Source organism: Pelodiscus sinensis, chromosome 3 (assembly GCF_049634645.1).
Source record: "Pelodiscus sinensis isolate JC-2024 chromosome 3, ASM4963464v1, whole genome shotgun sequence".
Classification (NCBI taxonomy): Eukaryota; Metazoa; Chordata; order Testudines; family Trionychidae; genus Pelodiscus; species Pelodiscus sinensis.
This window is the reverse complement of record NC_134713.1, coordinates 170319512-170337415: the sequence shown is the minus strand read 5'-3', so window position 1 is coordinate 170337415 and position 17904 is coordinate 170319512. Positions and strand designations below refer to the sequence as shown.

Here is a 17904-nt window from a genome sequence, read left to right as displayed (position 1 = left end):
ACCAAAAGAAGACATACAGAATTTATCTTTTTGTAATTGCTGTATGTCAGACTTTGAGTGGCTAGAGGGTGAGAGGAGAATATAGTGGTTTTTCTGCACATGTATAGCAGAGAGAAAGAGATGGGTAATAAATGAAGATGGATTTAGGGTAAAGGATTTGAAAAGTTCAGTAAAGCATTTCCCTTGTGTCACTTGTGAGTCAGATTTATTCCTGGTGTATCTCTGCTGACTTCAGTGGGCTCTGACCCTAGAGATGAATTTGGCCTCCTAATCACAAATAATTCAATATTTATTATGTTGTAAAATTGGCAAGAAAATTGTTGCAGGTGTTCATTTAACTTTCTAATGTTCCGATTTTCATCACAATCTTTGCTGAGTGATGCCTGTCAACACAGTCAAATCATTCTTAGCAGCACAATCAATAGTACAAACACATCCTTTGTTGAGGAAGTGCCAGGAAGGTTGAGGTTTTTCTGTGATGCTGGCTGATTCCAGATTTAGCTCCCATGTCAGGACAATATGAGGTTTTGAATTTTAAAGGCTGTCTGTCTTATAAAGAATTGCTGGGAGAAAACCCAAGACAGCAGTGCTAAATGTAACTGCTTGAGGCTTCACTGATATGAGCAGGCTTGAATTAACATTAAGTTTCTGTATTTCATATGTGGTTTAGTTATATATAATCCTGAATAACTATGGCTCAGATTTTGCTACCTTTGCTCAAGTTGGCTAGTGCTCTTGATTGCAAGTAGTCCCATTGACTTATATGGAACTGTTCAGGGAGCATAATGCTACTCAGCATGAGTAAAGGGTTTAGAAATTGCCCTATGTAAGCACGAGAGTACAGTTTCATGCAATTTTAATAAAGTTATAATTTAATGTAACATTCAGGTTAATTACATTAGCTGAATCCTCGCATAAATTAATGGCAGTCAAGGGAAATCAAATATCCTCACAGAAATGACACTGAAACAAGACCTTATTAACTTGTGGGCAAACTTTCACACTTAGATACCATGTCTTCAAAATGCACTGGCCTGTTTCTTATTTGTACCAAGGCCATTTTACATCCATATAATGATGTAAAAAGATGTTAAAGTGGGTGTGTATTTAATGTCCTCCTATTTTAAAGCCCCTTTATCCTAGGGTGAACAGACAACATATGTGAAAAATTAGGGAACTTTTGATGGGGGGAACGACAAAGCTCCTAATATCAGGACTTTGGTTTCCCCTACTTTATCCTGCCAAAGGAGTGTAAAGAGGCCTTAATGCAAATGAGAATCAATCCCTATGAGTCCACTCGTATTTTTCCTTCTTCACACAGGCTCTTCTCTCATAAGATTTGACTTTTAGCATTCCTCTAGAACAGGGCTACTCAACACGTGCGGCCCACGGCCTGTTTGTTTGCAGCCTGCAGTGTGGTTTGGGTTTACGGAGGGCTCCACCGTGGCCCCGCAGGTGGGAGTCAAAACAGAAAAGTAGTCAATATAACAGTCTTCTGTTGATATGGATTTTAGTAGTTAAATTCCTGGACTGTCATTGCTCATTAAAAGTGCTGTCATATGGTTGGAAATCAGGTAAATATTGCATTTTATTAATATCAGCAGAACTGACTTAAATTGGGCCTGCGTGTTGTGTAGTCTTGCCTTAATCTTTGTATTCATGTCCATCAGTGTGAAATAGATTCTTACTGCATCAGAAAGAGACCTAGAAAATATGCCTGTTTTGGTATAATCCTCCCATGCTGAAACCAAAGCCACAATAGTGGGTTAAAATTCAGGAACTGCATGTGATATCTCTCTTTTAAAAAGGAACATTGGAAGGTTCAGCTCATGGTGCTTCATAATTTGATTTAGCTTTAGAAACTCAGAATTATCCATCGTCTTTAATAGAGAGTTATAAATCTTTACCAGAAAAGACGCCAAGGGGATCTCTGAATAAGGAAAAACACAAGCTGACCTTTCATGAAACAGATTTATCTACCAGAGGCTATGGTTTTTGCAAGGAAATCTTTTTCAAGCGAGAAAGGTGATACTGACTATCAGTAGGAAAGTGACCACTAGGAAAGTTCTTGTCAATCTTGCCCATAAATTAAATTTAACAACATGCACCATGGTCATGTCACAGAAGGACTTGGGTCTTAAGGTTTCACTGTGTTTCAGATGTAAAATGTTTTACAGTGGTATAAATTGTATTATACTCTGGACTTTGCTTCTAAATTACTGAAGCAAAGTACAGAAGGGAGTGGGAAAAGTAGTCTTTCAATACCATATGGCTACATCTACACTGCAGGCTTCTTGCGCAAGAACTGTTTTGCTCAAGAGTTCTTGAGCAAAAATTCTTGCGCAAGAGCGGGTCCACACTGTCATGTGCTTTTGTGCAAGAGCGTCCATGGCTGTGTGGATGCTCTCTTGCGCAAGAAAGCTCTGATGGCCATTTTAGCCATAGGGGTTTCTTGCGCAAGTAACCCCTGTTGCCCGTCCACGCTGCCTTCTTGCACAAGAGCTCTTTCTCAAGGGGGCTTATTCCTTGTGGGGAAAGGAATAACTCTTGCACAGGAAGCCCTCTGTTCCGATGCTTTACTGTAAATTTCCTTGCACAAGAATGCGCATGCAGTGTAGACGCTCCGCAAGTTTTTGCACAAGAATGGTCGTTCTTGTGGAAGAAGCCTGCAGTGTAGATGTAGCCTATATGTCTTCTGTAATTGTAAATAACAAATTATTATGCAGTTGCTATACTGTTTTGAATGAAACTGTGTATTCAAATGCTTTTATACATAATGAGGTATTCGTTCTTATGAGAACCTTGAAAAATGTAGATTAAGACAGGAACCATATATTTCCTTGTAAAGACTTTTTAAAACAATAATATTATTGCCATAACTGCACGGATATTATGCTATATAAACCCACTGGATTTCATGGGTAAAATTGCTTCCTCATTGAAGTCTATAGCAAAACTTTCACTGATTTTCAAAAGAATTATGCTGATTTGCACCAACTACAGTTCTTGGTGCTGGAATCTTAGTCTAACCCCCCAATTTTTCAGTAAATTCAGTAGTTGCACAGAAATTTATAAGATGCACTGTAGCTTTGTTGTTCATTAAAGCAAATAGGTGAACCATTATTAAGACTTGAAGTGGTGGGTTAGCCAAACAAAAGGCTTAATTAGCTGAAATAAAAGCAGTTGTTGAACCAAGTACATTTACATAACTCAAGAGACAGAGTGCCAGGGAGTAAAGTAAAATCTGTTTTCCTTTGTTCTTTGACATTTTAGCAGGGTTGTACTGTATGTAAATAGTTACAATGCAATAATAATGTTTCTTAAAAAATACTATAGTAACCTGCTCAAGAAATATTTATAACAAGTATGTGGGGATGTGTAAGAGAGAGAAATGTTGGAGGGTAGAAACAGATCACATAGCCATTATTAGGCTTACCTACAAAAGACAATAAACACTTTCTGGAAGATATTTAAAGGCACATATGTTAGATCTGGAACTACATTACAAACAACTCCCTTCAAGAAGTCTCACAGATTCTAAAATGAATTCTGCTTGACCAGACTTGTGCTCCTGGTGTGACCTATTCCACAACCATAGAGGGCCAGATTGTAGGAGGCCTTTTACTAAGTCACACAAGGATGGAAGAAGCCTCTCCACTAGCTGTGTGTGTACTTCCACTTTAGGAGGACAAGGACTGGGTTTACAACTACATGTGAGGCAGGAGACTGAAAGTGAGACGGGGAGAAGCATGGTCTGATCAAACATTTATTGGCCCATCGGGGCGGCCAACACACTGGCAATGAGTAGCTGTGCTCACCTCACCATCAGCATGCAGCAGCCTCAGAGACAGTAGGGCTATGTCTACACTGGCGGCTTCTTGCGTGAGTAATATGCAAATGAGGTGAAGTGTGGAATATCGCCGAGCCTCATTTGCATACCTAATGAGCCACCATTTTTTTCAGAAGAGGCTCTTGCTCAAGAAGGAGCATCTACACTGCCCCTTCTTGTGCAAGAAAAACCCTCTTGCGCAATGTAAGAGGAGTCCCAGCTACTCCTCCCGCCCCCAACAGGCTTCTGCGCAATCACAGGCTCATAGAGCCGATTGTGGCCCCGCCTTCCAGCCACTCCCCTCGCCCACACCAAGCTTCTGTCCACTGCGCAGCCAGAAAAATCAGAAAATACTGGACATTGCACGTGTCCAGTATTTTCTGATTTTTTTTTTTTTTTACCAGACAGAGAGTGAAAATAATGGACTGTCGGGTAGAATACTGGACACCTGGCAAACCTAACTGCAGCAATATTTTATTTTTTTTAGAATCATATATATAGTAGCCCAATGTCTGTGACTCTGTAACGCTGAAATGCTGGCTGTTCCCTCTGGACAGTGCTGTTGCCTCCCTGGCTGTTCCCTCTGGGTGGCGCTGTTGCCTGAGTCCCATCCTTTGCCTCCCACCATGGCGCTTGGCTGACTTCTGTGCCGCTCAGCCAGGCCACAAGCAGCTGTTTGGGTGCCACGGTCCCCATGCATCACAGGGGTGCTGCATGTGGAGCACGGGGCCCAAATGGCCACTTGAGCCGCTTGCTCCTCTGCGGCAGCCCGGATGAGCGGCGCAGAAGTCAGCTGAGCATCACGGCGGGAGGGGAAAGGGGGCCATGGCCATGTACATCACCGCCCCTCCCTCCTTCGCGTCCCCCCTTCACCTCCCGCCGTGGCGCTCAGCTAACTTCTGCGCTGCTCAGCCGGGCCGCTGCAGGGATGCCCAAACAGCTGCTTGCTCCACTTGCTCCCCCACAGCGGCCAGGCTGAGCGGCGCAAAAGCCGAGCACCATGGCAGGAGGCAAAAGGGGGTGGGGCGGTGACGTGCGGCGTGACAGGAGCTCCAGGCCCCGCCCCTGGCCGTGAATGTCACTGCCTCACCCCCCTTCTCCTCCTGCAGTGGCGCTCGGCTGACTTCTGCACCGCTCAGCCGGGCCGCCACGTGGGAGCAAGTGGCACAAGCAACCGTTTGGGCTCCGTGGTCCCCCGAGTGAGAGTTAGGAGGGGGAGGAGAAGAGAAAGAGAAAGACCAAGAGAGAGGCAGGAGGAGGAGTAGAGCTGAGGGAGAGAGAGAGAGACCTGAAAATCCTGTCTTATGATGGGCTAATTGGCTAGTTCATACTAATACACAAGAAACCAAAAAAGAGTGAAAAAGAAGGCTGCTTCCGAACACAGAGAGGCACAAGTCACCTCACTTTAGACTGTCTGTCTGCTGCCTGACTATTGCTCACACACTTCCCTACAAAGGACCTGGGAGCCCCCAGATCATTTAAAGTGATAGCCCTACAATTTTAATACACCAATAAAAGCTTTTGTGGGCCAAATTCTGTCTGTCACATCGGTGAACCCATGACTCTGATGCAATGAGGTTGCACTGCAGAGATATACCTCCAGATAGAATCTGGCTCTGTAGCTGGAACCTGGTTAACACTTCTATTGTCAATGCATAAGCCAGGAAAAAAACAAACAAAAAGCTTTTTTTCTTTTCATGGTGCAATGTTGACAGAAGTACATAATGTAAATATTTGTAGTATGGTAGCCTCCAATCAAGGTAAGTGTTTCATTGTCCTAGGAACTGTACAGATACATAGTAAGAGACCCTACTCCAAGGAACTGACATACTAAAAAGACAAGACAGACAAAAAGTGGAGTGGAAACAGAGAAGGGAAGTGTTTACCCAAGCTCATGCTGCAGGTCTGTGTCTATCCAGATGCCTTTTTCCCTGGACCATAGCACCTCTCCAAATAATTGTGGTGATTTAGTGGAGGAGGGCAGGTGTAACTGGAATAAACTTGAGGAGTAATTTCCCCTGCCATACTACTATTTTTCTTGCTTTCCTGGGCACATGGCATGTGATTCCCTTCCCCTTGCCCGCCAAGCTTTATATAATGTAGAGCCACATTAACTTTGCCTAAGAGCTATAGTTATGGGGCATTCTTTTTGAATGAATTTAATATAGGATAAACTTATAAAACTACAAATGGTCTGGTAGCACTTTAAAAATGTGAAATGAGACCTGCTGAAAGTCAAGCTAACAAACAGAGTATCAAGAGGGCAAACATTTATAACAACAAAATTATCACTTTCTTTCCCTTTCTGAACATATGATGTGAAGCAATAATATGTTTTTTGTTTTTTCAGAGTTTGATTCTGCTGTCTGTACTCATTAGGAAATCAGTGGGACCATTTGTATAGCAAGGTATAACTGAGATTGGTAGAATCAGGGTCTTTATGCTTGTTACAGGCAAGGGTAGTTGGAGTGGGAGAGGGAGGAGGAAATCCAGAAGCAGATTTTCACTATTTTAACATTACAATGGAAGTGTGGGGGGGGGGGGGGGGGGGAAGGGAGGGGTGAAATAGGGAGTAACAGGATTACTTTGTCAAGGATGCACATTCTTGCAGTTGTTACTGACCCATGGGGTATTGGCAGGTGATAACTGGAAAAGAGGACTGGGCAATTTTCCAAGTGGTAGCGGTTGCTGGTAGTAAAAATGCAATCAGGCTGCTGTGGCTGAAATAAATGGTCATTAGGACTGATTAAAGTCAGATTTAGGATGATTTAAGCAAATTAAAAGGGGAAACCCACAGCTTGTTTATAATGTAGCTCTGGTGTTATTTATATGATTGAGTCTGGTACTGCGAAAATGGGCATGTTTCTAGATTAGAGTCAACACTGGGACAACACAGGTGGGTTTTGTTTTCCTCTAAGGACATTGTGGGATGTCATTGCCTTTTAAGACTTGTTCTTTTGTTTTTAATTATAGTATTTGATCAGTGATCTATTAGTTTTCCACAATCTGATTTTTGTTTTTAATTATACCACTTTATCCTGTAAAATGGTATATTTTCAAGATGCCTTTTCTGCAGTGAGGGTGGACCAGAGCTGTTAGACATTTGGGCCTGATCTATGTTACACTGATGTAAATCAACAAGTAACATAAATAAATGGGCTTGAATCTGATCTTGGTTTACACTGGCTTTCTCCTACTATAATTGTCCCAGCTTTGTTGGAGTTTCTTAACTTGTTACATCTAGAACTGGTTTAGAATTTTTCAGCTAAACATTGAAAAATGCCAATTACTTCCATGCATTTTGTTTTGATTGGGCCAGTTTCAACTAATTTCCCATTTTGAGTGAGAGAGAGAGAGAGAGAGAATTCTGAAATGAAACATTTTACTTTTGTATTTGAAATTACTTTTTATTTAAAAATTCAGGTTAATTTATAGATAATTGAAGCCATGCATAATTTATTGAGATTTTTAAAGAACATTTTGGATTTTTGGTTCATGAAAAAATTGTGGATTTCAACTTATTATTTGGGCTGGGAAAACTTTTTGAAATCTCAAATTTTTGCAGGATGAATTTTTTTTTCCTGACTGGCTCTACTTACATCAGAGTGAATGGAGAATCTGTCCCAGAGGTTAAACTGGTCTGATAAGTGATAGCAGAATCAGGCCTACTGTAGTTAAAGTTTATTTGTTTCAACCTTTAAAAAAATATGTGCAAGGGAAAAGAAATATTTTTGGTTATGGCACTGCTAAAGAGTTATTTATGAACACAGTATAATTCTTTGATCTATTCTTTGACTTTACAGTGATAGCCTTTAAATATGCTATGTCAAATTGTGTATATGTATGTGAAAGTGTAAATTTATTGCTGCATTTATAGTATTAGGCAAGTATTTATTGGTTTTAAACACCATTAGTCTGGAAATCGACCAGAACTTTGACCTTTTTATGATGTGATTTACTGCTGTGAGCCTTCAAATTCCATGGACTCCATTTAAGTAAGTTTCAGGTTTGGGAAGACAAAAACTGGAGCTAAATCTGTCTTTAACTCAGTAGGGTATTTTTAAATAGAACAAGTATATTGAACCATCATGACCAAGATGAACATTTAAAGCTGTGTGAGAAATGCAACTTAGATTTCTTAAGCCATTTCACGCAGCATGTAAAATGCTGATGTGGCTTTTACAAATCTCAGTCAGACCTCTCTTTCTCTCTTTGATACGCACAACAGATATGTAACATTTTTATTTTGCTATATCCTACATAGTGAATCATCAGGTGAGTGACATGAGTGTAAAACTAAAGGGATAAAAAATAAGTGATGGAAAGTTACCACTTAGTGGGTATATTTTTCATTTTGATAGCTTTTCAAATGGAGCAAGTTTTGACCAGGAGAGGGATTCTGTCTGAGCCATTGAATTAGTACCACATTTATCAGCATTATGATTCATTATGTAGTTTAGCCTTGCCCAAATATAACCAATCAAATACATGTTTCCCTTTTAATTGGGCATACCAATTACTGTTCTCAGAACGCCTGTTAATTAACTGTTCAGTTGCCTTCAAGTAAAGAGCTCCTTATCTTGCTGTCCCTACATGAGTGAGTCAAGTGTCTTGGTTTCAAACACCCACAGCACAATGGGATTATGCATACAAGTAAGGGCTATGTTTTGGACCCTTGATTTGAAGTGATATATACATGAGAGCCAAGTGACATTTTTCTTCATTGTGCAAGTTCCAAAGATACTAAACGGTCATGTTCTGAGACAAGGTGACTGTTTGGAACAGGTTTAATTTTTCAGACCAGTAATTGGTAGTGGTTGTCAAGAGGTTTTTTCCCCCCTGGGTTTAGGTCCAATCAGTTTGAAGATATTTTCTATCATCCAGAAAAAGCCACATGGGCCTGATTACTCTGTGGGGGAGGGGGCTCCTCCTGGAGCTCCCTAATTGGGGAAGAGGAATAATTTGTGGCACCAGTTTAAAGGGGTACAGCAAACTTGTTCCCCTGCAAGGCTAGCGAGCTTTGCTGACTGCACAGAGTGAGACCAAGGGGTGTGTGTGTGTGTACGTACTACATTGTGGCCTACTCTTCATCCAAGCTGCCCTCTTTCAGGTGTGATGCTGCCAGGGGTTGAAAGCCTCATGTCAGCTGTCTCTGCACTCAGGGCTATGATTTAGGTTTTCCTGTTGTAGGGCATACAAGTATGGGCAAAGGCTCCTTTCCTGCTCCCTCCCATGCATGGCCACTTCAGGGAGAAGCATAGCTATCTCTTAGGGAGCAGCTCAGCCCCTCACTCCTATTTTTAAAATAACACGAAAAAAAATAAGGAAGAAAATGTAGTAAGGGTTATTACATTACTGGGTAGGGGGCACATGGTGTATGGAGAATGAAGCTGAAGAGAGTGTCTTGATGTGGCTATTCATTCCTGAGTTGCCATATGGTCCTTGCTTTGACAGCAAAGCCAGCTGGCAATTACTCCTACTTTGGGGACCTGCCCTCAAAGGCAATGGGAGATTTGCTACTGACTTCATTGGGAGCAGGAGAGGATCAGTACAGTACTGATCTAAGTTACATGCAAAGTCCAGTTGTAGATACGGCATCAGGCTTTCTGTGGGAAATGCTTTTTAAACTACCCATCTCTTCAGATGGTGCTTGTCTGTGCATGATGCATTTCATCACTAGCAAAGAACTGCCTTTCCATAGGAAAACCCACACAATGGAAAGGAAACCCTCATGGCAATCTCCTCACATTTCTCCTCCCTTTTGTACTATCCTGGAAAATATAGATGTTGGAGCAAAAGATGCTGCTGCACCCCCCTGGCTTGAAGTGGTTTCCATCGTATACATTCAATGTGTACAAATTGTCCCAGCGGAGCTGCTGGGAAACCCTGGAATCTATGGGTGTTCTGAGAAATGTGCCGGACTTGGGGATTTGCCAGATCTATCCACCTGGATGTCTGTGTTCCTCCACATTTCCCGTTGACCTCCTAAGGCGGCTCCTCTATCTCTCTGTAAGGAATGTGCTTACAGAGAGCTTCTTAGCCAGGGAATATATTAGTCTTCCTCCATGTATATTTTTGTGGTTTGGTTTATCATATACTAAATACACCGAGACACTACGTTAGTACAGAGCTCAGAAACTGCTGCAGACCATGGCAGCTTCCCTACAGTAGGAACTGAACAAAGAGGTCACTGCAGTACACCTCAGAGCTGCTCCAAATAGACTAACTGTGCTCTAAGGTTAACATGACCACAAACTAGGCACCTTTTTGAATTTGGATCAGCGAGGTCTATGTTGAACAGTTAGACCATAACATATTATCACACTCCATTATTCGCATCCTTCAGTCTCTTTGAAAGTTAGTAAAAACCTGTTGGTTTTTTTTAAATAGAAGTATGAATTAAGGAAACAGTGATTCTGCTACTCAGTTTATGCCACTGTGGTTAAAGCATTGTAATAATGGGTGGGAGCTGTTGAGAGAAACATTTAATATATAGAAACGTGTTAGAAATGAAACATGTAATATGTAGTAGACAGACTTTTAAAACATATTTTCTGTAGAATAGGGCTTTTCTTTTTTTTTTTAAAGTAAATTGCAGTTTGATAGGTGAGGTTACTCGGAGACAGATTTGTTTGTATAGTGAAGATGTATCATATGATGTTGGGATTGCTACATACTCAGACCTCCTGCCAAGGCCTGCTAGAGCTTGACCTCAGAAGCTGTAGTCAGGAGCTTGGCAAGCTCTGAGGAGCATTCACTGTTAAGGACCTGGGGCTTCAACCTTACCAGCATCCCAGTGCTATAGTCCATGTTCATTCTCCTCTGTTACTTAAAATACTTCCAGTTTGCAGATGTCCTTTTAGAATATGATTCATCTTTAGATTCACTTTTGCCTTGAATCTTTTGCAGTCCCACCAGTGCAAGGGGAGCACAACATTTATACCAACTCTGAGTAATCACTTCATACTCGCTTTGCATTTGGTTGGCACTAGTATAATTGACCACACGAGGAGCAGGGCAGTGGGTGGACTGGAGACATTGTTTGCCTTAAATGCATAGTCTCGTTGACCTTCGAGCAGGGGTGTGGAACCTTTGAGTCGGGGGCTGCTGACCCATAGAAAAATCAGTCGGGGGCCACACGCAAGTGAGAAGCAGAAGAAAAACCCCTCACTGTGGTCCTTGAATGTGGGGAGTATCTTTCTCCTTTTCATTCCCCTCATACACCAGAGCCTAGTAGATTTTGTGTGCTCCAGCCCCACGGGGGAACTGCGGGGAGATTGGAGTGCCAGAGTAGGCTCCTCAATGCTGGGAGGGGCCCTGAGCCTCAGGGACTGGACCCAGGCAAGCTGAGAGCCACAACTGGCCCCGGGGGCCTGAGATTCCCCACCCCTGCCTTAGAGTAAAGGCACAATCAACACAAATAAGTCTCCCTGCTGTAGCTCTGGCCAAATAATTCCTATACATTTAATACTGAATGACGTGACTGGTGACAGTTCTTATTTATGGACCAGCTTTTTATCGAGACATATTTTGATATTTCCCCCCATTGTTCATCCATTTTGGGGCCTGATCCTGCACCTACTGTAGTTAATGGAAGTTTTGCCATTAACTTAAATGGGACATGATTAGGCTTTTACTGTGTTTCCTGAATTTTTGTTTTGACCAGACTTCTAAGAGCATATTGAATGTCACACACTTTCCATATATATAGTACGGAATGTAACCTAAATGGTGAATAATTCAGTTTGATTCATAAAACTGTTGGCTGTTAAATCTATAGTAAACAACATCTGCTAGACTGGAAGCATCCTTACAAAGCTCCCTCTGAAATATTAGCAGGCTGGAACTTTGCAGCTTCCAGCAAAAAATCTGTGAACTAAAATGACTAAAGCAATGGTGCATGCAACTACAATTTCCTTAATAGAAGCAATTAGAATAGCGATATATTTTTTTTAATTTCTGTGTGTCTGGGAGCTAAATAGAAATATTTATAAATGATTAGTTTAATTTTGCTGATGCATTCATTAGAGAAGCCCAAGAGCAGCTGGGAGATTGAGAGGAGCTGTGAACCGAGAACAAGAGGGAGCTCATAAAGGCAAGAGACTGAACGGCAGCCAAGCGAGCCAAGTAATCCACAGGGCAATGCAGAGGAGTTGGGCAAAAACCAAACAGACATGCTTCATGGGCTTTTTTTTGGTCCCTCCTCCCCTCTGAGGCCCATCAAGCAACTCCCCTTTTGTGTTAATCTGAGCAAGGAAAAAAGTTTGGTTAATTAAAAGCCTGTCTTTTCTTCATTTTCTAAAGAAGCTAGAGTAAAATAACATGCACTCTTGACTGAGAGGGAGGGGCAGAAGTGCCTGATCAGGTCTTACCCTGACAATCCCATTCAGTGCTAAGAACGAGGACAGGGAATCAGTTCATTCAAGTGGATGTTGTTTGTTGAATGGGATATTCTCCTAGGAAATCCCCACATAGAATCTATCCTGCCTGCTCGGAACAGAGGTAAAAACATTTTGTATATGGAATGTTTTACGGACAGACCCTAAATGTGGGCACAAGAGATTTTAGCAAATAAAGATTATGAAAATGTTATGTAATTATAAGACATATCCTGTTATACATTTCTTCTTCTGTCCCAGCACTTTAACAAAACTTTGAGAAGAACTTTAAAACTGATTACTTTATTCTGGTTTTAGCAGACTACCAACAGATACCCGATGCAGCTATTCCTGATGAGAACTACAGGTGCTGGCCTTCTTACCATCACAAGGGCTGCCTTCTGTCTGTGTTTGATATCAACGAAGCCATTGAGATTTGTGAGAATCACTCCCAGTGCAAAGCTTTTGTCTTGACCAACCAGACAACGTGGACAGGTAACAGGCGCCTTTAAACAAATCGGTAGCTGATACAAATAAATCTGTGAACATGTAACACTGAAGCAGGATTATGGGAGCATAGTTGCTAGAAGTGGGAGGATGTCTCTTAAGGCTCACTGGGGGCTAAGCAGACGAGGTAGGATAGGCTGTACTTGTGCTCCATAGATTGGGGGGAGAGGTCTATGCATGGACTCAGAATAGCTTGGCATGAAGGAATCAACTGGGGGCAACTGGACAGGGATCTCAGGGACTGGACCTCCTTCGGAGTTTCATATGAGTAAGATAAGCAAGATTTGGCCCAACATTTGAATTTGTAACAAATATTCAAGACCATATGACCTGGTTTGAAATTAGGCCCATCCCTCCTTCCATCCCTCAGCTGTGACTTTGTGGCAGCCAAAAGAGAGTCCTCATCCTGACAAGAATGCCATGCTGTCGTCAGCTGTAACATAAGCAGCGGGTGTTCTGAGTTAGATACTGTTTGTTGGTAAGAAGAATTGGCCCCACCTTCTAGACAAAGGATGGTTCAGTGGTTAGAGCACCATCCTAAGATCTGGGAGAGCTGGGGTTAAATCTTTGCTCTGCCATAGACTTCCTGGATGACTGTGGGCAAGTCACTTTGCCTCTGCACAGGACTGCTGATTGGAGGGAATAGGGGAAAGGACATCAGCTTGGGTATCCACATCCATGGATGTGTGTGCAGAGATGGATACAAATTTTGTATCAGTGCAGGGTTCTGACTACTGGAAAGCCATTTCTAGTGTAATCAGATCTATATGCAAATGACAGTACAGTGACACAAACCACCAAAAAGGGAATAAAATGTAAGACAGAAATGTAAAAATGACACTCTGTGGGCATAACATTGTGCCCCTTTGTGGGTAGATAGCAAAGAGGCAGGCCTATGTATTTAGAAGTGGTTACTTAGTTGGTAGCTTAGTTTCTGGTGTCCAGCTAGATGCATCCTAAATCTGATTCTTCGCTAGTGTAAATCGATGTAGCTTTGATTTTAGTGGAATTGTGTTAATTTAAACCAGGCCAGAATCTGTCCTTTTATCTCTCCCAGCTAACCCAATAGTGAAGGCACCTACAATAATCACTTTAAAAAAAGTTTTGTCCATAGGGGAGAACCTCTATTGGCTATAAGGTGTGATATGCAGCTGTGGCTCTTCATATCTGTTGTGCGCACCAAAGACATAAACAGAGGCTTACCTCAAACCACGAATATATCACAGGCACATACCTTTTCTTGAGGAGCCAACGCTTTCTAACTGATCACAACCCACTGTCCATTACATGACAATCAAACATATTAAATATACCATTTAAAAGCACTTTCTTTAGCTCTGGTGAAATTTGTAGGCAGTAAGGAACTGCGCTCTAACTGAATGTCACCATCAAAATAATTCCTTAAAATACTTCACTTGCTGCTGTGTTATCACTTGATTTTTCATGCATTGATTATTTAAAACCACAGTAGCTGGCATCCAGATTAGCATGTGATTTGGTTTTGGGGAAATACTGTTATCCAGCTTAAGAAGCAGAATTTGTGGAATATCATTTGGCTGTATTACCTAGACACACAGGCTACGTTTAGACTGGCATGATTTTCTGCAAAAGCACTTTTTGTGCAAAAGCGTCCGTGCCAATCTAGACGCGCTTTTCCGCAAAAAAGCCCCGATCGCCATTTTCGTGATCGGGGCTTTTTTGCGCAAAACAAATCTGAGCTGTCTACACTGGCCCTTTTGCGCAAAGCTTTTGCGCAAAAGGACTTTTGCCCAAACGGGAGCAGCATAGTATTTCTGCAAGAAACACTGATATCTTAAGTGAGATCGTCAGTGTTCTTGCAGAAATTCAAGTGGCCAGCGTAGACAGCTGGCAAGTTTTTCCGCAAAAGCAGCTGCTTTTGTGGAAAAACTTACCAGTCTAGACACAGCCAGAAGGTAAGAGAAAGCTGAATAACTGCATAAAGACACAGTAGCGTATATTCCTATGACTTTCCTTTATCAAACACAGCAGATGCAATAGGCCTTAAATGAATTCAGGCTTATGCAAGGGTTATCATGTAACTGAAACTGAACAGGGGGTATGTCTACACTACCCCGCTAGTTCGAACTAGGAGGGTAATGTAGGCATACCGCACTTGCAAATGAAGCCCGGGATTTGAATTTCCCGGGCTTCATTTGCATGAGCGGGGAGCCGCCATTTTTAAAACCCCGCTGGTTCGAACCCCGTGCAGCGCGGCTACACGGGGCACGAACTAGGTAGTTCGAACGAGCCTAGTTCGAACTACCTAGTTCGTGCCCCGTGTAGCCGCGCTGCACGGGGTTCGAACCAGCGGGGTTTTAAAAATGGCGGCTCCCCGCTCATGCAAATGAAGCCCGGGAAATTCAAATCCCGGGCTTCATTTGCAAGTGCGGTATGCCTACATTACCCTCCTAGTTCGAACTAGTGGGGTAGTGTAGACATACCCAGGCTGCCCATCATTCAGTGGGTTTTATTGTAGTAGCTTGTTGTAAAAAGAGAAAATCTGCTATTCTGAAATCTGAATTAAGTAATCTGTTGTGTTGCAGCTCAGATTTTTATCTAGCAGCTGTATTTCAGACTAGGCCCATTTGGTGCATATCTACTTTTTTAGTAGGTTAAAGTAGTCTAAGAACATATTCTTGAATGATCCAGTGATTGTCCTTCATGTAAGCTGTTATCCAGAGCCCACTAAAATCTATGGGATAATGGAGAGACCGGGCTTCTGATTGGGGAGGAAGGATTATAAGGGACAGTTGGGGCCTGAAGCCCTGGACCCTTTAAATTGTCACCAGAGCCCTGCATGGTGCAGTCTGGGTGGCACTGAGGGGCTGGCTGCTTCTAGCTCCCACCCCTTTCACCCGAGGCCCTGCACTTTGCAGGGGAGCCTTGGATCTGAGCCCTCCCTTCTCATTGCCCAGTGCCTGGCAAAGTCACCAGCCCAGTGTACAGTCTAGAGACTCGTTTAACTCCTGATTTCTATAAATAAATCAGATTAATACAATTTTAATCTGCAAGTGCTTCCTTTAGTTATACCTGGGCAATTCCACAGAACCAAATCTTGACCACACTTATCCTAGCATATATCTGGAATAGCTCTATTAGGCCAAATTCTGCTCTTAGTGATATTGGGTTGAATCCATAATAACCCTATGGGAAGCAATGCAGTTTTGGTGTAACAGAGCGCAGTTTGGCCCTTGTGAATTAAGTAGGAAAAACTCCAGATGTATATCAGCTTTTAAGAGAGAAGAATTTGGCCTCCTGTATAGTTTAAAGAAAGAAGAGAAAGAATCAGGATATGAGAGTTCAATGTTTGAAACAGACCAAACTTTTGGTCATCACTTCTAATCTATTCTTCTTTCATGTTCTGTTTAGGTCGGCAGCTTGTCTTCTTCAAAATGGGCTCAAATCATATCGTGCCTGATCCTGACAAGATAACTTATGTGAAAGTGACAGGCTGATAGTTTAAGTGGCTTAGTCTGACTTGTAAATGACAGGAGCTGTTGGTGTATAAATATAGACAGCTGTTACGTACAAGATATCTGCAGTAGGGGGAGAGAGAATTGCACTATTACTCATTCTAATCTAGAGTGCTAAACAAAACTTTAAAGAAAAGACCAGGATGAATGTGCAATACAACATTTTGAAAATGTGATTTTAAGAAAACAAACAAACAAAACCAAAATGTGATACACTGTTTTGAATATAAGGTAGGCTATAAAGCAATAGGCAACTCTGGCTTTTCTAACCAAGGTTAATGAGCTATACATAATTGCACAGGGTTGAAAGTTCATAACTTCCATAGGAAGTCTGGGTCCTCTGCCATGCTATTTATTTGGGCAAGTATAATCGCTACACAGTTGATAAAGCTTATCCGTTAGAAAGCTAAATGTCAAACCTTATAGAAGACAATCAACATTTGTGTTACTATTGTCAAATATGCAAGACCAAAATCATTTGTAGAAATATTATGGGCCTGTCATCAATGGATCTCAGCCATATTTATAATTTCAAAAATGTAGCCAATTTCATTGTTTTAAAAGTTTATGAAATTTTATCTTTAATTTAAGAAAGCCATATTTCAGTTGTTTAGACCCTGATCTAGCAAAGCACTTAAGCACATGCCTACTTGAAGCATGAGTAGCCCCACTGAAGCCATGGGGATTTATGCTAGTGCTTATATGCTTTGGGATAGGAATAGCTTTAAGTAAATACTTAAGTGCTTTGCTGAATTAAAACCTTAAACACTGTCCAAAATGTCCTTTAAGGTATATCACTGACACATCAGCAGAGAAAATCAGTAGTTTCAACACCACAATTTTTGATGAAAATCTTGCAGTGGAATACTTTCCATCTGTATCCTTATCAAATCCTTGGTTTTCTAAGGTGTTTCTTACTAGTTCTTAGAACAAATGAAATGAAAACTCAACACTAGCCTTAAATTCAATATAAATAGATGCATTTTATAGGCATAGTGTGTCTAGAGAATTTGCTTTCAGTGAAAGCAATAAACTAAATACTAAAAGTGACCGATGTCATACTTTTTGTAGTTTGTACATTCAGAAAGTTTTGTACTTAATTTGTCCTTAAATTGTTTATTTTTGTAAAAAATATTAAAAAAATAAAATGTGTCAACTTGTTCCTGTGCTTCCAATTAAGGCCTGCGCCCTGTGAGGATGTATGCATGTTCTGAACTTCGAGTGTTGTGAGTAATGTGTGTAAATCTTTACAGAACTGGGATATAAGATACCCCAATTTTACCTTAGGATATACATGACTCCTTACTGACTTCAGGGCGGATCTGGTGTGTGAATCCATGAGAGAAGTTTAGCCCTGTGTGTGTGTTTGTCTATGCTGAAATAGGTGACCTTTAGGTTGAGAGACCATGTTTCAGTAGCTTCTCTTCCTTTGTGACTTCAGTCATGTAAATATAGCTAACTGGTGTTCAAACATTTTGAGTTAACAATTTATTAGAATAGAATCTGAAGTAATTAATCATAGGGCTACATTCTGTTTGTCCTCACTGGGCTGTGCACAGGGCAGCGGGGGACGGGGAGGAAGGGAGCTGCTGCAGTTAACCAGAAGTTCTCTCCACTTTCTGACTGTGCAGGAGAGGCTGTTCTTGAGGCAGTATATACAGCAGCAGTTCTTACCTCACTGAAGTTTCTCAGAAAT

At 41.6% G+C, this 17904-nt stretch overlaps 1 protein-coding gene across 2 annotated transcripts in view; it reads left to right on the top strand.

Annotated features, from left to right (window-relative positions):
- PKDCC (protein kinase domain containing, cytoplasmic) overlaps positions 1-17360 on the top strand; it is a 50680-nt gene extending 33320 nt beyond the window's left edge. Inside the window, exons 6-7 of one of the 2 annotated variants that reach the window (XM_006133974.4) lie at positions 12529-12702; positions 16105-17360. In XM_006133974.4, the coding sequence (XP_006134036.2) occupies positions 12529-12702; positions 16105-16190 (260 nt within the window). In that variant the 3' untranslated portion in view covers positions 16191-17360. Of the gene's footprint in view, positions 1-12525; positions 12703-16104 lie in introns of both variants that reach the window. The other variant, XM_006133973.4, reaches the window with a different exon arrangement.
- Positions 17361-17904: the final 544 nt, after the last annotated feature.